General features: G+C 59.3%; 1 protein-coding gene across 2 annotated transcripts in view; it reads right to left on the reverse strand.

The window, feature by feature from the left end:
- CABIN1 (calcineurin binding protein 1) overlaps nt 1-22,972 on the reverse strand; it is a 123,959-nt gene that overhangs the window by 21,625 nt on the left and 79,362 nt on the right. For both annotated transcript variants that reach the window (XM_037158721.2, XM_037158720.2), the window contains exon 29: nt 21,062-21,175. In XM_037158721.2, the coding sequence (XP_037014616.2) occupies nt 21,062-21,175 (114 nt within the window). The remainder of the gene's footprint in view (nt 1-21,061; nt 21,176-22,972) is intronic.

A 22,972-nucleotide genomic window follows, 5' to 3' on the forward strand; every position in this document is an offset into this window, starting at 1 on the left:
GCTGGCAGGGGCTGGGGAAGCCTGCAATTTGCCTGCAGTCGGAGCCCGCCCGTTTCCAGCCTCTTCTGCCAAATGAGACGTTGCACACCGGGTTTCCAGAACTGCCGAGTTGTCCCTCCCCCTCCCGGAGAAAAGCTGAGACGACAAACAACTAAGTGCATCGGAGAAGCCCGCCAGATAACTCCTCCGCTGCCCCACCTGGGCGTGCCGCACCCCATCCTGTGACCCGGACCTGCGTCCCTCTACCACCTCCTCCCACTCTGGCGTGGGGCAAGGTCCTGGCCCAGCTCAGAGCTCCGAGCAGGCTGGGTGCCGGCAAAGCGTTGGCACCATCTTCCCGCCCCCGCGCAGAGCTATTTATAGCTGGGGAAGCACCGCGCCGGGTGTAGCTGCCCACCGATGGGTCTGCTCACCATCCCCAGGAGCGCCCCGCGCTGCTCCTCATCACGCCGCTCGCTGCGAAGTTGGTAGGGCCCGAGGCCCGGGGAGCAGCTTTCGCTTTCGCACAGCGCACACCCCGCGCCTGCTTGTGGTCCCGGGCTGGGCTTGCTGCGCGGCTTGTCCCCCGTGGCTCCGCCAGTGCCCGCCGTCCTCCCCCGCGCGCCACCACCCGGCCCGCCCTTACGCCCACCTGACGCTGTGCAGGGCGCCGGCCCGGAGCATGGGGTGCCGTGGCCCACCACGGGCAGACTTCCTCCGAAACAGCACCCGGGAAACCGCGGCCCGCGGGCTTCCTGCTCCGCCAGGAGGGCTGGGGGCTGGCTGCTCGGGCCGAGCCTGGGAGCTCCGGCAGGGCAGAGGGAAGAAGCAGTCGCGGCACAGGCCCCCGCCCCCGGGCAAGTTCCTACCCGCTGGCTCCGCTGTGGCATCTGTGCAGCGGAGCTAGTGCGGGCGCTGGGCCATGGCCGCGGAGGCTCACTCGCGGCGGGCCGGGGCGGGGCGGGTAGAGCTGGACGGGGCGCGGGCTCTGGCTCGGCCTGGAAACGGGCCCAGCAGCACAACTGACTTTTGTAGGCCAATCCTCCATAGCCCAGCTGCCTGTGCGGTGGTGGTGGTGGGTTGCTGACGGCCAGGCTGGACAGAGCAGTGTAGGGGTGGCTAGGGGTGCAGAGGGCTGGGCTGGCAGTGGCCAACCACACACTGGCAGGGGCTGTCCTCATCCTGCACGCGATTAGTTATGTGAATGGCGCCCCCTGGAGTTGTGCCAGGAGGGCCCGTGGAGGGCAGAGGTGTGGGTGTGGAGGGGGTGGAGAAGGCATGCAGCCACTGCTAGCTGTCTTTGCTGATCCAGTGGGAGCTGGAGTGAAGACTTTAAGTAAAAGACTACATCCTCGGGGAGGGGGGGGGTAGGGCAGATCAGAGATGCCACGGCAGTTCCTCAGTGGGTTGTACAGCTGGAAGGGGCCTCGTTTTCCAGCTGTGCTGTGAGGCCCAGTGAGGTGAAGGCATCAGGCCAAGGGGTGAGAGCAATGTGGCTGGGCAGAAACCAGGTAGCCTCAGGACTCCCCCCTCAGACTCCGCATTCCAAAAACAGGAGCAGCACCCCTCCCTCTCAGCATGGGGCAGCTTCACACGTACAGTGTTGGGAGGGCTGCTGTCCTGCACATTTGCTCTGCTGACCCGGGAAGGCGGTACGTGCCCACAGATGAAGAATGGGCTCAGAAAGAAATGTCTCACCCAAGAGCAAGCAGGCCAATCTCCCAGCACCCACAGCTCCAGTGTGTACACAACACTTTCCTCCACAATTTCCTGTGGGGCAGGCTGCTCCGGGACTGCTCAACAAATGCTGGCTGCGCCTCCCATCCCAGCTCAGAAAGGCCCAGCAAAGGTGGGACCTGGCTGGATGCAGAGATGCTGCCCCCAGCCCTAGCCAGGCACCGAGCCCCCACACCAGTTTCTCTCTCACCGCCTCGGCACTACCAGCTCCTCGATCCCTCCTCCCTCCCACACACCCGGAGGCTTCAGATCTACTTGGCCCCTATCCTGGTGGCACTTGTCTAGGTGACATCTTCCCAAGATAGCTAGTTTTCACCTGCCTTACACCAGCTGGCTCCAGCCCACTGGCGTTCCGAGGTTTGCCACACACCCTTGCCAGGTGCCCCCAGTGCCTGTCAGCCAAGATCCACCCTTATCCTTTAGCCAGGTCATGATGTTGCATTCTTTGCCCTCCCTCCTGGGACACTGAGGTAGTGTCTGAGCGCCCCCTGGAGGATTATGAGCACTCCCTGCCAGGTGCTGGAAGAACCAGGGCAGGCTCCGAGAGGTACTGAGATGAGCATAAAGACAAGCCATCAGAAGGTTGTTTGAGGAAAACAAGGGACTCCAGCTGAGTGCTCACTGCGGGTGGGGTCTCAGGACGAGAGTTCTAAATCCGCCTGTCGCTCAAGTCACAACAGCTCCTCACCCACATGTGGGGATGGGTCAGAGCGCTGGGCACGGGCTCAAAGTCACACAGCAGCACAGCCCGCCTGGCCAGGACCCACTCCCAGACCTGGACAGCTCCACAGCTGGCATTCCTCCTGGCTGTCCCCAGGGCAGAAGCAGACACGAGACACCTATGCCTCACACAGCTCATGACCTCATTTCATAGCTTATCTGCTTCCTCTAAGACGGAGTCACACCGCAGGAGGCTGGGCACACATGCTCATCACACCTGGACCAGGAAGACACGGTCCGTGCTGACTGCGTGGCTCCAGGAGCCAGGCCCTGCACCCAGGAGGCCTCCAGGTCTGATCCTTGGCAGCCCCCAAGCTGCCACGAGCCTGCAGCACATGAGCCCTCACACCCAGAGTTTGTGGGGAGCAGAGCTAGGGTGGGCTAGGGCAGCCCAGGGTTGTGGGTCGTGGCTATCACGGCAGGAGGAAGGCCCACGGTGCGTGATGGGGGCTCAGGGCTGCTGTGCCAGGCCACCGCTGAGCCCAGCCTCTGAGGAGACTCCCTGGGAGAAGGTCTGCGGCTGCATCTCCAGCCTCCTCCGCTCTGCTCTCAGCACCACAGGGTGCCTGGTACCCCGAGCCCTGTGTGTGCCAGCCCCGTCCAGAGCCCCAGGATGTGGGCATCTCCATCTCTAGCTGACAGGCCCAGGACAGGGTCAGGTCACTCTTCCTGACCCCAGGGGGCAGCACTCCTGTGCACTTGGGGAGACCCTGTGGGGCCACATAAGAACACAGTGAAAGTGGATACTTGTTCGGCCTGAACATACCAGAGCCTCGAAAATTCTTTGTACCCAAAAGATCCTGGGCCTCCTCTGGGACTTGTCAGCACCATATGCAAGAGAGCCCTATGGGTACCAATCGCTCACAGGGCACCTGGACATCCAGGACACAGGCTCTGATGCTGCCCAGAAGACACAGCCACTCGTTTACCTCAGAGCCACACCTGAAGGCCTAAGAGATCAGGGGCTCCTGTAGTGCTCTAAAGCCTGGGGACCCAGGAGGCCAGGCCACCCTGACCACCCTCGCTCACAGGCCAGCAGGAGCCCCAGTGGGCAGGGTGAGGCTGGTCTAACCTGTGACCTGGTTGCTTTAGGCAGTCTAGAGTTGGGGGTATCCCCAGCCACAGGCTCCAGCCCGTCCCTGGAGCACTGCTCCTGCTCACTGGCCCAGTTACAGCTGAGAGCCCAGGAACTCCCTGGGCTTGGGCTCAGCCTAGGGAGGGGGACTGCTGCTAGAGGTGGGCCTGGGGCTGCTGAGAAGCCCGCTCACCCTCAGACAGGATGAGCCCCACACTATCAGGGGGCCCATGGCCTCCAAGGGATATCTGGCCTTCAACAATCTTAAGAAAAATGTCCCAAGGACGAGGATGTCACCGGCCATCACAGGGGCTTTTTCCCTGGCAGACTCCTCTCTTTACTCCAGCTCTGGAACAGAGCAACCACCATGCAGAGGGAGAAGATGGTAACAAGGGCAACAGGTGGTTGGCCCAGAGAGACCCCCCCACCCCAAGACCTTGCTTGTTGACCTCTTCTGGATGGGGGGGGGGGCCTGGAGGCCAGGAGGTGGAGGCGGCCAGAGCTAAGTTGGGGAAGAAAACAGCCTCTCCTCCTGCCCTCTGGCCCCTCCCCAGGCCTTCCTCCCATTGCCTTCACCCTGGGCAGCCCTCACTACCTGCACAGCCTTGCTCTCTCTGCTCCTTACCCTCCTCCTCAGCCCCAAGGGAGAGGGCCAGTCATAGGAAGGCTTGATCCTTCATGACCCCAGCTGTTGTCTACCAGCATCCCCTGGAAGCAGCAGGGAAGCAAGCCAGCCGGGGCTTCACGCACGTCCGCATTGGGAAGGTGGGCAGCCAGCTTCTTCTTGCAGCCCCCACCTGGCTACCCTGTGCATCTCTACACTGCAGCTGCCTCTGTAATGCACACCGCCTGCTGCTCTAAGGATACAGGCCTGGCCTCCCTGATACACGTGAGCTCCTGTGGGTGTCTGCAGAAAGGGAGATGGAAGTGGCAACCCGGGAACCCAGGAGAGGGACCAAAGAAAGCAAGACTGGATGACTAAAGCCTGGTTTATGTGAGTAGCCCCTGGCAGGGGCAGATGGGACAAGGAGGGTGAGTGGGGTTAGAGGGCGAAGTCCAAACTATCTCAAGGGGTTGGTGTCAAGACAGGCAGAGAAGGAGGAACACTGGCGTGTGGGGCAGATGCTGTCATCCAGTGCTACTGCTGGAGTGGAAAGGAAGACTCCAAGGTCGACCTGGGTGTGGAACCCAGATTAATAGGGACGAATGTGTACATGTCCCCAAACCTCTGCCTGAGGTGGACCTGCTCATGCCTCTCCTGGCCACCCTGACAGCACAGCCCCCTTGGAAATGTGCACTTGGCCTTCGGCTCACGTGGCTGGGGAGTGCAGGCACCCCACAGGCCACTGCCCCAGGCAGAGGTGGGCTCTTGGCCCTGTGAAGCCAAGGCCCAGACTCCAGGGCTGGGCTGCTGCCCATGGTGCTGCAGACTGAGCAGTCCCCAAAATGACCCAGCCCTGGTGGCCCTCCGCAGCCATCCCTTTTCAAGACCCGAGCCAATGCAGACCTACAGGTCGCTCCTGGTTCCCTTCTGCCCCGTTACCTCTGTCCCCACTTGTCCTCATCCCAGTCTATCCCAGGGCTGGGCTCAGTGCTGCCTTTTAGATGGCAAGAACACTTCTTGGAGTTAACAGTCTGGACTTCCTGCCTTGGCACTCTGAGCTGCCAGCTAATCTGGAGGTGGATGCCTTGCCACGCCTTGCCTGCCTCCCTGCGGGGGGACACAGCTTCTTTGCTGACAGTTCACCAGCCAGAGACTGCTGGGCTTTAGAGTCCCACCCGGCCGGCTTCCTCTCCTGCCCTGGCCGCTAAGACAGTGAGACACACCACTCCTCACCAGGCACACAGACCCCCGGCCACCGCCCCACTTCATTCTCACAGGTGGGTCTTTTGATTCTCAGAAATCATGCAGACTGTGCTCTGCTGCACAGTGCCTTTGAAGTCAGGGAGTCCAGCTATTCTAGCTTGTTTTACCCATACGTGAGGACACAGGTGGGACAGGGCAATGAGCTGCCCGCCCAGGGAAGCACAGCCAGGTTCAATGCAAGGATTCCTGTCCCTCTGTCTAGGACAGCATTCACCTCAGCAGACAGCTGTGCCCATGCCATGCTCAGCTCCATGGGGACCAGCATGAGACTCCCTGGTGTGCACACGCTCCCACCAGTGCCAAACCGAGAGAGAAACAGATGCCCCAAGAGGGTCGTACCCACATCCCCATGCCATCATGAGGCAGAGGGCGTCTGGGTCATGGATGCCAGGGCTCTTGTGGGCGGGCACTGATGCAGCCACAGCCCATGTCAGCTCAGCTTACCTGGCACTTCCAGCCCAGCTTAGAGTTCAAATGCAGAGCTGGCCACATAGGGAGAGAAACAAGGACGAGGACAGGGGACAGGGCAGCTTCCTGGAGAAGCAGCAGCAGGTGTCAGGGTTGGATGCCGAGGGACTAGGATTTCCCCCCACAACACACAGGGAGACAGGGTGGAAGAGGAGACAAAGGTGGCGGGCCTGTTATAACTAGGGACCACCAACAAGACCACGTGGAGGGCAACGGAGGTTAGTGTGTACAGCGGAGTGGCCGTGGCCTCTGTGGAAAGAGGGCCTGAAGGCGCACAGGCAGGGCATGGAGGCCAACAGGCCCCAAGGCCTCTCGGGCCAAGCTGGCGCTCGGGGTGTAATAGGATGGCCCGTGGGAGCCTCAGAATGAGAGGATGCTGACGTTGGGTTCCTCTAAACCTGCCCCCACATCAGGGTTGGAAATGAGAGCTGCCATCCAGGCTTCTAGAATAGTCCACTCTGCAGGACAGCTGAGCTGCTTCCCCTTCATCTCAGGAGGGGAGCCCCACATTCCAGAAAAGCCAGGCCTGGCATGCACAGTGAGAAAACTAGGGCAGTCCATCTGTCGCCTGGCCCCTGGTCCCTAATGAATGGCCTCGGGCAACTTGGTGGAGTGGGGGGCTCTGGTCTCTCTAGCTGGCCTGCTAAGTAGTAGGGGGAGTGATGGGACCACAGTCTAGGACACAGGCAGTGACAGGGCCATGGCCCTGGATGGCTCACACGGGATCCTCCAGCAGGGTGTCAGGATCCCAAGCAGGCCCACACCCACCACTTCTTCCCGCCCCCGACAGCCACAGGGAGACGCCCTTCGGATCTGGTGTGCAGCATCAGAGGGGAGCAAACTCATTCAGGCTTGCCTGGCTGAGTAGGACTCAGTCCCCAATCTGCAGAGGTGTCCCGAACAAGAGGAATAAATTCGAGAAGTGACCAGAAGACGCGACCCAGACATAGCACTCCACTCTCTCTACAGCGATGTGCAGCCCCTTACAGCATGGGAGGCCCGCACCCACACGGTGAGGGAACAGGATGGGCTCCATCCCCCAGGAAAGGCGTTACCTTTTCAGAGAGGCTCCCGCATCCACAGGATGCCCGGGCTGGCCCAAGGCAGACATGGGCGCAGGTCGAACTGCAAACACAGTGCTCTCCCACGAGCAGAGCCACACTGAGCTGCAGCCAGCATGTACCTGACTGCTCCATGGCCAGAGCATGCCCTCCCCGGACTCCCCTCTGACACCTTTAGACACAGGATCCTCATGGTCTTAACCAACAACCTCCACAACCTGTTTAGTCCTGGCCTCTCCCCAGGCCTGACCTTCACACTGTGCAGCCCACAGCTCTGAGAGCTCCCAGCTCGACCACAGCACCCCAACCTGCATCCCCAAGGCAGCCCTGCTGATGCAGGACAGATCTGGCCTGCTGACCGGGCATGCAGGTGGCCCTCAAGATGGGCCCACGCTCTCCACCATGGCCTGCTTCTAGGCTGTGACGACATCCCACACTGCCTCCCTAGGTTTTCCCTCATCTGTCTACAATCTGGCCAATTTCAAGGTCACTCCGGGCCTCCAGGAGTGTTCCTGACCACCTCCCGACTTCCAATTGCTGAGGCTGGTAGACGCCCCCTCCTGCACCCACACACCCTGAGGCTCACACAGTAACTAATACACTCAGGGTGCTGGGCCAGGGCCGGGGGACGGGTGCTCACACCCAGCATCATGTGGAAGTGGAGATGAGCGCTGTGGGCTCTGAGCCCGCCCTCTGAGCGCACCCTGGGCCCCTGAGCACAGCTGCTACCTCCTGCTTCCCAGGAGGGCGTTCCCAATCTGCAGCCCCTAGGGGCCAGCTTTCCATTCCAAGGGACTCCACAGTGCTGCCTTGTCGGGTCTCTAGCGCCGAAGTCAGGGCCGGGTTCACTCTGCACACAAGGAGCCTAGAGGAACCTGGGCCTGAGCTGTGACACAGACCCGAGCCCAGGGCTATATCCTCTGGTCCCCTGAGCAGGGCCAGGTGGGTGACAGAAAGCCTGGTGCTGAGCCTCCGGGCTGGGCTGCCAGTACCTGCCACATGTTCCTGCTGCTGACAGTCTGAGTCTGCCACCCCCAGTCACGGCTGGGGTTCAAGGAAGGTGCCCCAAGGGCAGGTCCACCTGTTTCGACATACTCCGATTTTAGAATTCTTGTATTTAGAGATTAGAGTTGCAAAATTTGTGTTTTTAAACAACCACATCCCTGCATTTCTTTCAAAGGGCCTTCTGAACTGACCCCGAGCCGTCTCGCCCCCTCCTCCCCTGACCCCTGTGGGCCTGTCAGTCATGTGCCCTCATCTCCAAGGTCCCTTCCCAGCAGCCCAGAGCCAGCCTCTCCCTTCTCCTTCTGCAGGGCTCTTCCTGCCCCCCCTGGATACAACGGCCCCAGGGCATGTGGTGGTTTTCTCCCGTGGTCCCCAATAACTACGTGAGGTAGCTGATCAGCCCCACTTTGCAGATGAGCCTCATAAATACTGACTGGCTTGCCCCGGTCACCCAGCTGTCTGGGCGGAACCAGGCATGGAGCAGGGCCTGGGGTTGGCCAGGGGACACCTCTTGAGGCTCACAGGCAGGTGAGGGTAAGCACGGGACAGGACACACCAGCAGAGCAAGGCAGAGCGTGGGGACCCACGTGTGGGAGCCAGTCCACAGCCCATCTCTATGGAAACCAGGCGGGAGCTCCTGGTGTCCAAAGCTCTGGTTTGGATTTCAAACCCGATGCTGTTTTCTCAGAAGCAACTTGGTCAAACTTTCCAAATAGGAAAAGTGGAAAAAAAGAGAGGGAAAGAGACACATTCCCAAGACAAAGCCACTCCAGAAAGAAGGCCTAGCTGCTGACCTCGGGCAGCCTTGTCTGTGTGGCAGAGAGGAGACCCCCACAGCCTCTCCCGGGCTCATGCCCCGCTTCCCAGGGAGCCTGGGTGGGCAGGGGGCACAGCCACAGCAGCTGGGGCCCCACCCTTCCCGTCTCCGCGGGAGTGGCTGTCCTTTCATGTTTCCGGGAGGGCAGGGAAAAGGGGTTCTTTTGGAAAAAGGGCTGGAAAACCACTGGCCCACCTTTGGAGATGGGAAAACTGAGGTCATATGGGGCAGGGACCAGGAAGCCAACAAGAGGAATAAACTGCCAGCCCTGCGATTGATCAATCGGAGTTGTTCTTGGACAACTGCAGCCGTGTCCACCGCTGGGCAAGGGTGGTGCCTTCCTGGGCCCTGACCAGGCTCCCGTGGTCACACTTGCCTCAGGAAATCCACCCTTCCTTGGGGGCTTTTACTCTAGCTTGGGGTGCTGCTGGGTGGCCGAGGGCTGCCTCTCTGAGCATCCCTGGGGCCACCAATGACCTGCCAAGGGGACACCCAGGAAGCCGTGGCAAGGAAGGAGAGGTGAATATGCAGAAAGGAAAGACCAAGGGGCAGAAGCCCAGGGTGGATGGGCAACAAAGGAGACCCGGCACACCCTGCCCTCCCCTTTGCCCCCAACCCTGTTGCCAGACCCCTTTGAGAACCCTCAGCTGCTCTCTACCCCTGTCACCCCCAACACCCAGAATCTTCTCTGATGGGGGAGGGATGCTACAGCTGTTTTTATTGTCCAGGCGGGTTTTCTGGAGGCACAATGGGACTGTTAAAGGGGGACAACAGCCTACCAGTCACCAGTGCTGTGGCAAATGTCAGGCATGGCAGGATGGCCCCTCCTGAATGACCTGGGGACCCTGCCTGACTTCCCAGGACAGAGAGGGGGTGCGGTTACTGTTGGGGGTGCACCCACAACAGACCACGTCCTCACTGCACCAGGCTGCTCCTTGGGAATCATACGTGTGGCTCATGGCCACCTCAGCAGTGTTGGAACCACAGGGCTCTTGGGTGCCGCGTGCTGGATGCCCCATCTCCCACATCATGGATGAGACTGAGTCTGGTGGCCGAGTGGCACCTGGCAGAGGACATGGCACTCCTATACCCTGGCTCAGTGGACCAGGACTTGGCCCCTCAGTTTCCCCATCTGCACACAGGGTAATGGAATGCCCCTCCTTCTTGCTGGGTTTGGAGGGGGCCAGCTGACCAGGACACAGCCCAGGGCAGAGGTGGGCAGCCACAGCAGTGCCCGCAGGCTCCCTCCTCTCTGTCCCGGGTGCCATGTGAACTCTGCTGGGGCTGCAACCTTGAATTCTATAGGCTGGGTGCGGGTGGGTATGGGGACAGGCGTAGGCCTGCTCTCCACCGCCCAGCTCTGGGGCAGGAACCCTAGCTCTGCTTCTCACAGGCTGAGTGACTCTGGGCCTGTGCCACCATCACTGTCGGCTTTGGCTTGCTCACCATGAGATGGGCATCACGGGGCCTCAGGCAGAGTAAACGGGAGAGTATTGGGAAGGTGCCTGCCATCCCCAAGATCCTGCACATGGAAACAAGCCCTGTGGCCCCTTCCCCTCAGCAGAGGCCCACCCACTGACACACCTTCCCACCTCTGCTTAGGAGCCAGGCTGCACCCACTGCCTCCAGAAGGCTGGGGGGTGGGGTAGAGAGATGACCCGAAGCTGGAGCGAGCACCCGTGCTGGGCTGAGTGAACAGAGCGGAGACTGGCATCGCCAAGCCTTCTCCTTTCCAAAGGGCACATTTTCCAGGGACTGCCACAGCAAGGGCATGGCAGGGCCTTGAGATGGGGCACCCACAGCCCCTGCCCCCTACCCCAGGGCCTGCTGCCTCCCCAGTCACAGCCCTCCTGCTGCCTCTCTCTCCCGTGGCTCCCAGCCACCCTCAGTCCCTGGTCTGAGTGGGCTGCCTGCCCTAGTCCACTGTCCAAAGCCTCCCGGAAAGCCCGTGCCTTCTCCCTCCTCCTGGAAGTGAGCCTCCCTCTGTGCTCTAAGGGTGCTGCCCATCCACATGGGGAGCCTGGGGTGGTATCCGAGGACAGAGCTCAAAGGACCTTGTCCGAGCTGAGCCTGTCAGGTGCATGCCTCAGAAAGACATGGCAGGGACACTTACTCCAAAAGCGAGCCTCTGAAAAAAACCTGAAGTGGGAAAAGCAGTCCACCCTGAAAAATGTTCTCCTCTTCAGGAATGTTAAACAGAGAGCTCCTGACTGAGCACCCTGGTATACACAGATGCTGCCAGGGCCCCCTGGGCTGGCCAGAAACTCTGGCATGGAGGCTGCCCGCAGGATGCAGGGTCCTGGCCTGGGCTCGAGACTGGGCTCTGCCATTTACGGGCTGCGTGATTCAAGGCAAGTCACGGCTGCGCAGGCTGCAGGGGCTTCCGCACGCCCTTGAGGGACCGAATGGCACAGCAGTGAGTCTATACCTGGAGAGGGACACTGTTCCCCATGGCCAGAGAAGAATGTACCCAGGTGACCATCTAAGGCTACTTACATTTGTTTGATTCTGGGTGTGAGTGAGGGCGGCTTGGCTTGGGCAGGGGTCCCGGCTGTGCTGCGGTTCTATCGGGGCCTAGTCCTGCCCAGTCCCCACTGCATGCTTCCCACGGGCCCCTTGGGTGAGGACACACCACAGCTTCCAGGGCAGGAATCAGCCTCTCCCTACCTGCTGCCTCTCGGGCTCACACTGTCCCCACAGACAGGGAGGCAGGGACCTGGAAGGGAAAGCCTTAGACACCTGCTTCAGGCTACACTGACCCTAGCAAGCTGGAATCTGTGAAGTTTAGCGAAGTTTGCAGGGCCCAGGACGGAGAAGGCAAGAGAGTCTGGGTGTAAGTTAAGAAGCCACACAAGTTTGCTAACCTTTTTAAGACTTAAAAACTAGACCTTTTTTCCCTAGAGAACTTGAAATGATTCTTTTTGTTTACTCTGCTTTTGCAACTAGCCTGTAGATCATCTCAGCGAGGCTAAAAATAGCGCTGGCGCAGCAGTTCCTACTACAGCCGAGGAGCTCCTATTTCCTCAATCTAAACTTTCTCCCTTCTTCTCTGTCCTCCAATTCCCACCGTGACGTCACTGGGTCTCCCTGAACCTCGCTGCTGCACGACTCTGATCTTACTAAAGAGGAGAAGGGGAGTCTGGGTCACAGCCACCAATGGTGGGCCCAGCAGGAGAGGCTAAGCCCCTTTCCTCACTGGCCTGGGGAGATCGTCCATGGCCATTGGTAACTAGGTACCCTGGTCACCTAGATGAATGGCCACAACCCGAGGCGGTTTCTTCTGAGAAGCAGAAGGTGGTGCACAGGAACTAAGCAGGGGGCAGTGGGATGACAGGCAGCGGCCCTTCAGCGACCCCCAGGCACACACACAGACCCTGGCCCCGAGCCAGGGACCCATGGGATGGTGGCCCTGGTGCACTGGCGCAAAGCTGAGCACCAGGCAGGCTCCCGGGGTCCATGCCCATGCCCCTCCCCCATACTCCTCACCCTCATAGCCCTGCCCATCATCCCACTGGTGCCCTGGTCCTCCCCCAGCCTGTCTCTGGGGCCTGTCCACTGGCTGCCATTTCCACTGCCCCTGAGCTGGTTCTAAGGCTGATTCCCGCCTTAGAAGCTGACATTGTTGCTGAGTCTCGATCCCGTTTCAGGGGCTAACTTGGGGTATGGCCAAGCCTCAGTTTCCTCATCTGAAAATGGCACCACCTACAGGTTGGGGGTCATGAGGATTCAATGAGCTGTTAGGTGAAGTGCAGCCCCAAGAAGCGGCAGGTCAGCAGCACTCCTGGCCCTACCCCAGCCGAGTCCCCCCATCCCCGCACATCTGTGTCACAGGGTAATGTCTAGAAGATCTCCTCCATCCTGGCCCCTCTGCCCTCCGGGGAGGCCCACACCCTGCACCCGATCCTGGTGCCCCTGCACACACAGCACCCGTCTCTGCCCTCGTGCTGCTCCCTGTGCTTGGAAGCCCGTCCCTGCTCTGCCTGCAGGTACCTCCTCCAGCGTCACTTCCTCTGCCTTCCTCACACTCTCAGCTCCCCCTCAGGTCATGGGGTCTGAGTTCCAGGAGAGGTGGGGGCTTACTTAGGCCTGGGGGCCTTGAAGAACACACGTGCCAAAGTGACTGCAATGGCAGAGCTCGGCAGGGGCGACAGGGGCCAGGGGTAGTCAGCCATGGGCAAGACTGAATGGGTCAGAAGACAGTGGCCTGAGCTTGGGGGATGGGGCTACACATCAACACTGAATGGGAGAACAAAACATGTGAGGGAAGCCCTTCCATGCACATGGTCCCCAATCTGCGTGCTTTACAAGGCTGAGGGAGACCAACGGCTGTGGGCAGCCAGGCAAGGTTCTAAAAGGGAGGCCCAAGTGTGGGGGGACTTGGGACTGCAACAAACCTACCCACATCCCCACATGCCAGTGATCTTCCCCATCTACCCAGTCCCACCCCAAACCCACCATGCGCTCTGGGCTTCCACAGCTGCTGTTCACCTGGTCACCTTACCAAGGGATTCTGGGTGGCCCTCAAGAGTGGGCCTCTCATGGCTTATGGAAGGCTAAATGGGCCAAAGTGAGCAAGGGCCAAGCAGAGAGTGCTTCACCACTAGACAGTCTCAGAGCAGAGAGGGGCAAGGAACTCCACCCTCTGGAGGGGAATAGAGCGTGAGAACTGTCTTTCACCCTTACCACCCCTCCCCATGTCCCCACAGCAGACATCACTAATGGAGCAGAGAGGGACTGGACAGGACCCCTGCATACCCATTGACATAGCGAGAAAGGGCAGGGGCCTTGGAGTGAGACAGACCCGGATTTGAGTCCCAGCCTGCCCACTGCTACCTGTGAGATCCGGACCACTCCCTCAGCTTCTGCTCCTCATTCAAGTAGATCTGAAAGAGCCAGCTTTCCGCTGGGCCTGGCCAGCAGTTGCTGCTGTGGAAGTGCACTCGGCAAGTGCCCTGTCCACTCCTCCCCCAGAACCCAGAGCAACCAAGTCAGCCAGGAAGTGGCCTGGGAGCGGGACTTGCAAACAGGGTCACGAGCTCTGCTGCCTAAGGGGAGGGGCCCAGCCTCTGATCGACCCGGTGGCAGAGAGCAGAAAAAGGCTTTTGGAGACAGCTGTTGCCACCAACTTCTACTGGCACAGAGGGAAACAGTACCTAAGCTTCACCGATGTGCTGTGGGGGCCCCAGGAGGCGCCATGGCAAAGCTCCCAGAGAGGGCTGTCACCAGGGCCAGTGCTGCCACTGCTGCTGTGAGCGGTGCCCCCCCAACCTCGCAGAGCTGGGCGGGCCAGGCTCAGCTGGGCTGGCAGCCTGGCAGCCTCCACTGCTGCCGTACTCGGCCTCGGGAGCCCTCGCACCTGCAGGGGCCTGGGGGGCGCTACTAGAGAGAGGCAGTGTGACCCAGCCTGACAGCCACTCCAGGCCACGCCCATACAGGCCCAGTGCCCACGTCAGTTGACTGTGCAGTATGGCACCCACGGGCAGCTCTGGCTTATATGTGACCCCACCTTCCATCAACGTGGAGGCAGGGCTAGATGCCCATGGGCCCCTGCTCACTGCCACGCCATCCTCCCATCCCGCCGGTGGGCCATTCGAGCACCACACCTACTGGGGAACGACTGGGCCAACCCCAGGGTAGGAGTCAGTGGGCCTCTTCCACCCTCACGTGCAGCTGCCGGCCACCACCCACGGGCTTCAGCACTAGACAGCGAGGCTCACATCCCTCCTGCAGCACAACCTGGTTGTGGGACCTCAGTCCAGGGACCTGCACGAAATGGGACCAACGGCACACACACAGCAGGGTTAACGGTGGTGCGCACCCTCTTTGAGGTGCAGGCACAGGGACAAGCAGGGGTGGACAGCAAAGTGGTTTAAACTGGTCCTGAGTAGAGAGAAGGTGACATGGGTGGTACCAACTTCAGGAAAGGTGTGGGTCTGCTGCCAACTGGGCACTTCCTGTCCAGACAGTCCCCAGCCGTGACCAGAGAGGGAGAGCTGGAGGGGCTGTACTGAGGCCCCCCTGGGCCAGGTGGGGCACCCGTCACTGATGCTCCTGGGGCTGGCTTACTGCTGGCAAGCAGCACAGAGATGCCACTGTTTAAGGCGGTGTGGGGTATAATTAACTGGGTGGAAACCTGCACCTCCTCCCTGGGCCGTGCCTTGGGCTCTGCTGATGTCTGCCTGCAAAAGCCCCGAACATGGGGCTGGCGTCTGGGGGCGGGTGTCAGTGACTCAGCTCTGGGGTGGGTGTGAGTGAGGTGGCAGCTCCCACAGGCCCCTAGCACCGTGCCTGTTGGGGGCCAAAAGGGGCTGGGAGGGAAGGGCCAAGCCTGGCCCTACAATGGGAGGCAGCTCCTCAGGCACAGACCCGAGGGACAGGACAGGGCTGGGTTCCTGGGCACATAGGCCAGGATGACGCCTGTTCCCCTGCCTCGCAGTCACCAGGCATGCCCTGCTTGCTGGGCACCACGCCAGAGGATGCATCAGGAGGCTACGGCAATGTTGTTCTAGGTGAGGTCTGCCTGGGGCACCAGAGGCTGTGCCCTTCCTGGCACCACTGGCCTCTGTCTGAACCATAGGCTCTCTCTCTCCAGAGGCAGAGGAGCCCTGGCGGAGGTCTGGCCTGCACAATGGGCACTGTCTCAGGCTGGGCCATGCACGAGGGCCAGAAGCTGGGCTGCCTGCCAGTTTCTGCAAAGGACCCCTCCCTAACGCCTGGCAACTGTTTACTGCGTGGTGGGGGGACACCCACAAGGTCACACAGCTAACTGGGGGCAAGTCAGAGTAGAATGAGTGTGACTAACTCCTGCAGGAAGGATGGGTGCTGGGGGCTTCAGGGCTTAGAGACCTGCCCTTCCTCCCAGTCGGCTGTCCAGTGGGCAGGGGCACTACCTCTCACAGCAGGGCCCTCAGTGAGCCCTCATACTCAAGAGAGCTGGGGACGGCACAGCACAGACGCTAAACAGAGATGGCTGTGACAACTATAACTCTCATCAACATAAGCCAGGCTGAGTCATGACAAAGAGAACCACCAGGCCCATGTGGTAGCTGCCAGGTAGGCCTTCTCACCAGGGCCCAGGCAGACAAAGGGACTGGCCACAGGTGTGAGAAGGGGCTCAGACTCCCTGGTCACCTGCAGATGGGCCAAAATGAAAATGGTCTGTCTTCTGAGTGCCAGAAGGGGGCAGAACAGTGCTGGTGGGAGGGAGCCCGGCTCAGCTCTGCAGAACCATCTGGCAGTGTGTGGAGGACAGGGGTGCAGAGGGCCGGTAACCCAGCCTCCAGCTCCAGGCACACGTCCTGGACACTTGCACTGGTGAGGAGGGAGAGCAGGGAAGGCAGCATTTTTGTACTGGTGGAAAACTTGGAGCCCCCGATGCACTGGGACGAGGGCAGGTAGGTAAGCTATGGGAGCCCATAGGGAGCCCATACGGCCAGACGTGGAGCCCTGCACAGCTGTGAGCAAGAAGGAAGGAGCATGTCTACAGGCACCAACAGCCAAGCCCATCAGACTCTGTGCAGCCCACTGTCCTGATACACAGCTGGGACCCACGGCTAAGCCCATCAGACTCTGTGCAGGCTGTTTTATGGTCCTAAGGACAAACTGCATTATGTACTAGGTATGCGCTGAGGACTTCCATCTACCTGTTGTGACCTCCCTGCCTGTGGCCAGCCCTGTGCCTTGTGTGGGGCTGAGCAAGAGGTAGAGTGGCCAAGGGCCGAGCCTGCCTCAGCCCAAAATCTGTGCTCTTCTCAGTAATCCTGGAGCCCAGGGACCTGCTCCCAGGTGCCTCAGGACAAGAGCTGGTCCCCTGTGCTGCAGGCAGACGCCCCCATGGGGGGGGGGGGAGTGGCTGTGGAGGAGGCACTGAGGCAGGGCAGCCGAGCTGCAGCAGACAAGCCCCTCCCTCCGCTCTCTCACACGCAGCCCACAGCCGCTGCCAGCCTGCACAGCCTCAGAAACAGGAAGCGATGCTAGCCGGCCTCAGCTCCCTTTGCTTCTTTCACAGTGGCTGGAAACTGGGTTGAAACAAGAAAAAAACCTGCTTGCTAAAATAAGCAAACATTTTGGGGAAGGAGGAAGAGCCATCTCTAGCTTGGTTACTATGGGAACATTTTTGCATCCACTACAAGAAGGAGAAAAGTTCACCCTGGCCAAAGCAGCCCAGCTGCACAGGCCCACCTGCCCAGAGGTGAGCATACCTGCACCAGGAAGCCATGGAAGTTTCTGGACACTCAGAGATAAGCCACCAAGCCAGTTATGTTTGCTGCCTGCTTTCCTGGCCCCTCTGCCCAGGGAGGGAGAGCCCCCTGGCTCCCTTCAGGGATGATGCTGTCTCAGAAGGCCTACTAATGCCCCCAGGCCTCTGTGCCTTCCCTGTCCCTACCCCCCTTCCTGCCCCAATGCTCTGAACTGCAACAGGACAGGCACCAGAGCCTAGGTCAGGCCCTGCCAGGGCAGGGAGAGCCAAGGGACCTCCGTCAACAATGTCCAACAACTCGGGCTCTGTTTCGGCAAAGACCGGACTCTTCTGCCTGGCGGGAGAGGGCTGGGGCAGGGGCCCTTCAGATGAGGCTCTGCCCTGCTCTGGAGCGTGACGCCCGGCCCAGAGTTCCCACCTGCTCCGCAGGCAGCCCACAAGCAGCAACTTTCCACGCAGAGGAAAGGGCAGGGCTGGAAGCTATTCCCTCTCAGTCCGGTTGGGAACAGTGGGGCTGGCAATGCACCAAGTTCATTCCCCTCTCTCTCGAGTGCTTGTCCGACCACACTGCTGGGCCCCGCTGCACACCGCGCCTCTGCTGCTGCGGGGCCGTCTGTGAAAGGAGCTCCCATCAAGAAAGCTGACCAAAGGCCCAGGCTGTACTCACCTGCCCTTCAGCAGCCATCCTTCACACTCCCCATGAAGGCTTGGCCAGCCCTGCCTCAGTCACAGCCCCGCCTTGAGGAGCCGCTCTGAGGGGGCCTCCAACCTTGGCCTCCTCTCGTCTCTGCCTGGCCCAGCAGCACCCGCCCTACCAGTAGAAGCCCCGCCTCCAGCCCACCAAGACCCCTCAAGGGTTCTCCATCTCTCCCACATCTCCACAGCACCCTACAAGGGCCTTGCACAAAGGGACCTGCGTGCAGGGCTCTGCAGCAAGCCTCCAGTGTCCTACGGCAGGGGTCTGGCATCGGCCAGCACCGACCTCGCCAGAAGAACATGTGTGCAGACCAGCTGTTAAGGGAGAGGACACAAACGGAAACAATCCGCCAACGCTCAGTGGGCCCCTCCTCTGACCCAGGCTGGGACAAGCCAGGGACTGTGAGGGGAACACAGGGACGGTGCAAAGACACTTGCACAGGGAGGCCCGCTGCACCCTGCTCACGAGCACAAAGACGGCCCCACCTACGTGCCCACCCAAGGGGACTGTGGCCAGCACACAACGTGTCACTGGTGGCAGCCACAAGGAGCGAGACGACCTGCACTTCTCACAGGGAAACTCCCAGATTCAGTGTCAGTGACAAAACCAAGTTGCCAGAAAGCGTCCCCTCCCACACATACGCACAAGCATATTTTTTAAAGCTGCGTGACGAACTTGTCTAATTATGTACACACACACCTGAAAACAAGGGAAGCCCGGCCACTCACAGAAGTCCCTCTGAGAAGGCACAGCGCCTGGGGCCGGGCTGCCCAGGGGTCTGGGCTCTGCTGTGCGTCTGCACTGGGTCATGGAAGACAATAGAAGGAGCCCCCAGCCTGAGCCCTGAGGATGGAGGGGACACCCAGACAGTGCCGTGGGTGTGCGACAACAAAGCCAGGCAGCGTGGGTGGCCCAGGATGGTGGGCGTGGCAGGTTAGGGCACCCGACGACCCTGTCCTCACCCACTCCGCATCTCCCCACAGGGGCCACCCCCGTCTGTGCCTCTCTGGCACCGCAGGCAGTGACCCCTGGGCACACTGGGCAGGAGCAGAACTAGTCCGCAGACCTGACCTCTAGCCCCAGCTGTCAGAGACGCTGCCCCACCGCAGCAGCCAGCCAGGGGTGGCCCTCAACATGCCTCCGTAAGCAAGGGAGCACACCGCTTCCTCACGCTTGGTGAAATGTGCTGGACAGACTCATGAGCTAAAGGGTGCAGGGTCACATTTTCTGATGTGCGAGGTGTGAGGTCTGGCTAGCTGTGTCCACTCTGGAAGGCCATCTGCAGCAGCAGCAAGGACAGGGTGGGGCGGGTTTGGCAAGGGCCCTCCTGCCATCAGCTGGGAGTGCTCGTCTTGCAGGTGCTTCACAAATGAAGGTGCCAGTGTCTGACCTCTGTCCAGAGGTTAACCTTTCCAGGCTCAAGAAGCACAAGGAGCCGCAACCCACCTCCAAAGAGAAGAGCTAAGAAAGCAGAGTGTCCAGGACTTGGACTGGGAGAGGGCCACTGGGAAGCACAGAGGAACACACAGCTAACCCAGAGAAGGCAAAGCACCCAAAGCCCCAGCCCAGGCTGCGCGGCCCCATTAGAGGCATTACCCCATTATCTAATTTGATCCTTACAATTACTCTTCAAGGCAGGTAATGGGAGCCCAGTTTATATAAGAAGAGTAACCCGGGTGCTCAGGGAAACTGAGCTACTTCCTGGCTCTAATTTGAGTTTAGCAACTGCCAAAAAGAACAGTCTGCAAAACACTGACAAGGGCCCATTTCATTAATATCTAAAGAATTCTTGTAAGTCAATAAGAAAAGGACCAACAATCCAATAGGAAAACAAACATGAGTAGAAATTGCACAGAAGCCATGAAAACTGCTAACAAGATATGACAGTTAGTCCCACTGACAATGAATGAAACGCAACAGCGTTCTCACCTTCTGAAGAGTGAACGTGAGCGTTCAAAGGCACAGAGCGGCACTGAAGGTCAGGAGTGTGGGCTGGATTTTCAGTACCAACCAAATCTTTAAGGGCACCCCCACCCTTTCACCCAGGAACTGTCTATGGCAATTTACCCTATAAGTAGACTGCCATGTATACGCAAAGATGTGTTACAAAGCACCATTTGTAATAACAAAAGACTGGAAACAACACAAACTCCCATCAGTAGAGGATGGGTAGGTAAATCGTGGGACGGCCATATGTTGGGAGTACTACGCAGCTATTAAAAAGAAGAGGTGAGTCTTAAAACACTTTCCAACATACACTACTGAGTGAAAACAAAACAAAACAAAAGGGGCAGAAGCATGTGTGCTTCGTCCTTTGCATGTATCTCTGAGCACTGGCTTAGAAATGGATAGACACCCTCAGGAAGACATGTCGCATGCAGCATGAGGAACAGAGGCCACTATGAGGCAGTGGCTGGGGCCCCGGCATCTGGGTGGGAGGGAGATTCTCTTTCACTGCAAAGCCCTTGGTCCCATGGAGGTCAGTGAGACATCACATCTACCACTCGTCGATAGAATACCCACAGAGAGAGAGCTGGCGGACACAGGGCTCTCAGCCCCAGAGCCCCACCTGGCCCCCAGAAGCTCGCAGCCCGAGAGACGAGAGCCAGGGACCCAGACACCACATGACCCAGACCACTCTCAGTGGGGACCTCACCTGCCCATATACTTCCAGAACAAGCCGCTGTCACACCACTCTAGACCCGAGACCTGTCCTCTTCGACATGTAACAAGGAATCAGGGAAAACACAAGAAACCAAAGTTCAGGGGGTCCGTGTGACTTGCCAAAGAGAGATGGTGAAAGACAGCGAGGACTCAGAAGTGGAGCAGAATGAAGGAACATCCACCTCTGTGCAGGGCAGAGGGAACGAGGAAAGGGTAGAAGCAGGTCCCAGGGCTCTCAGGGCCAGGAGGCAGATAGACCGTGGTGCCGGGCCATGTCCTGCCTGAGAAGTGGGTCTCCACTCTGCAAGGAATGTGAGGGCTGGAAGGGCACCAAGAGCCCAGCAACTGGCCAAACTTGTTTTTAAGCAGCAGACCCAGCTTCAATCAGAATTTCCAGCTGCCCCAGACCATACAGGGGCACACAGAGCTGCTATAGAGGAAGCAGGGCCATTGGCCTGGACCTCTCTCACCCCTGCCTGCCATGGCCCCAGAATACCTGTGGCTCCAGAGAATGCACCAAGCTCATCCATGCTTCTCCCCAAAGATGGGCAAACTGGTGCCTGGAGGGACAGTCACATGCCAGCAGTCCCTCTGCACGCATAGACCCACTCCTGAGTCTGGCGCAGTCTTGACTGCACCACCCTGCCTGCCCTCTGAGGATACCAAAAACCAATGGTCCTGGGAACGCCCACCCAGGGGTCCATTCACATGCCTTTGGTGAAAAGCAGTGGCAGCAAGCAGCCTTGGAAATCAACAAGGCAAAGTACTCACGTTGAAGAAATTGGTCTTGTTCCTCTCGCAGAAGAGCCCCTGTGCCGGCATGTGCTGCAGTTGTTGCCATGGGATACTGCTGCCTAGCAACACGTCGCGGGCCCACTGGAGGTTCTGGGGAAACAAGAAGTAGGTTGAAAGTGAGTGTGTGGGCAGCTCACGGCACCCACGGGGAAGGCAGGCAGTCCCCTCCTTCCTGGCTGCATTGGCAAAGCGGTGATGAGTGGCAGCTCCTGCCAACATTGATCCTGCCGCTCCAGGCAGCTCTGGCTGCTGGCTTTGATCATCTGGCTGAGGGGTGAGTTTCTGGAACTAATTTCTTGCCTAGCACAGCTGAATCAGAAAAGCATGGCCTCAGAAAGGGCATAGATAGGGACCCCTCCCCCTTGCCAACCTTGTCAAGCTGCTGCATGGATCTAGAGCCCCACCTCCTGTAAGCAGACCCCCACCAACCCAAACGGTCAGTTGTGACTTGTCAGGACACCAGCAGGGCTCCTTGTCATGACCAGCAAGATAGCCAGATTGGGTTTGGGCTCAGGCTCGCCAGGGCTCTACAGGATGCCAGGGACCTGCACGCCTGCAGGGTAGGGGCTTCTGTCAAGGACTCAGGCAGGTGGTCTCTGAGCAATGGCACCTCTTGGTGGAACCCAGCAGGGTGAGAACAAGAGCCTGCTGGCCTGGGTGGTACTGGGGACAGAGTGAGGCTGGGCATGGGCCTGGCTGCCCTGGCCTTCTCATTGACTCAGAGAGCAGCCCTTCCCCACCCACCCCTGGCTGACCACCATCCCCTGCAGTGTCTTTACCACTGTGACTCCCATGGCCACAGCCAGTGCTAAGCACCCTGCACACACACACCCTTTTACCCCGCTTCAGGACAATGCTGTCCTACACGGGACAGGCCTGCAGGGACACAGCCAGGACTGGAACCCAGGACTACACAATGCCAGCCACTTGTTTTCTCCACAGCCATCCCCACCAATCCCAGGCCAATCAGTCCCACCCCACCCTCCCGTCCCCCAGCTAGATCCCTTCCTTGCCTGTGTACCCGCCCCCTGAGGCCAGGTCTTTATCATATGTCCCAACTCTGGTGAGCACCCTCTCACTTCTCAGCCTGCCAGCCTGTCCCACCTGCTCCTATTCTGTTCGCTACTGGTCAGGTGGAACTTATGAAATAGTTGCTTTTGTCACAACTTCAGGCAAAAGTGCAAACCCAGCTCCCTGGCTTGCTGGCTGGGACCCCTGCACTGGTGTGCATCTGAGTCTCTGCTCTCCCTTCTGCACAGAGGAACAAGCCACCGAGGCTGCTGTGGGGTCAAGGTCTGCCCCACCCCTGGCACAGGACAGAACCCCTGAGGCTGAGTGGGGCTGGGGCACACAATACGAAGGTCTTTTTAGGATGGGGACAGGTGAGGTTTCAAACACACATCTGCTAGATGACACACTCACAAAAGACAAAGCTGGCTCTTCGACAGAAGCCTGAGGGAGGGCATCATCTCCTGGGCGGCAATTTTCAGCTGGTGTGCTACACGCATTTCTAAAACATGTAATACCTGACTATTTAGTCAGGGTCACTGATCTCTTTTGCCTTTGATTATCTAATTAAAAAAAAAACAGCCAACACGACAGCTGTCCAGTGTGAATGAATCAAAATTATACCTCTTTTATTTTTTTTGTCAGATAGGCAAAAAATATATTTTGGCATGCTGTACAATTTTAGTAACTAGTTTATGTATGCCACAAGACAAAAAAGGTTGTGAATCTCTGTCCTAGGAGAAGCCCGGATGGTTCGGCCTGGCATCAACTCCAAGGCTGACTTCCACAGGGACACAGCCTGGCTCTGAGTGTGGCTGAAGGCTGGGCCCCATGAAGGCAAGGCTGCCCTTGCCCAGCAGTGCTGCAGCCCAACCTAGT

Source organism: Artibeus jamaicensis, unplaced genomic scaffold, assembly GCF_021234435.1.
Source record: "Artibeus jamaicensis isolate MK-2021 breed Jamaican fruit bat unplaced genomic scaffold, CSHL_Jam_final contig_1128, whole genome shotgun sequence".
NCBI lineage: Eukaryota > Metazoa > Chordata > Mammalia > Chiroptera > Phyllostomidae > Artibeus > Artibeus jamaicensis.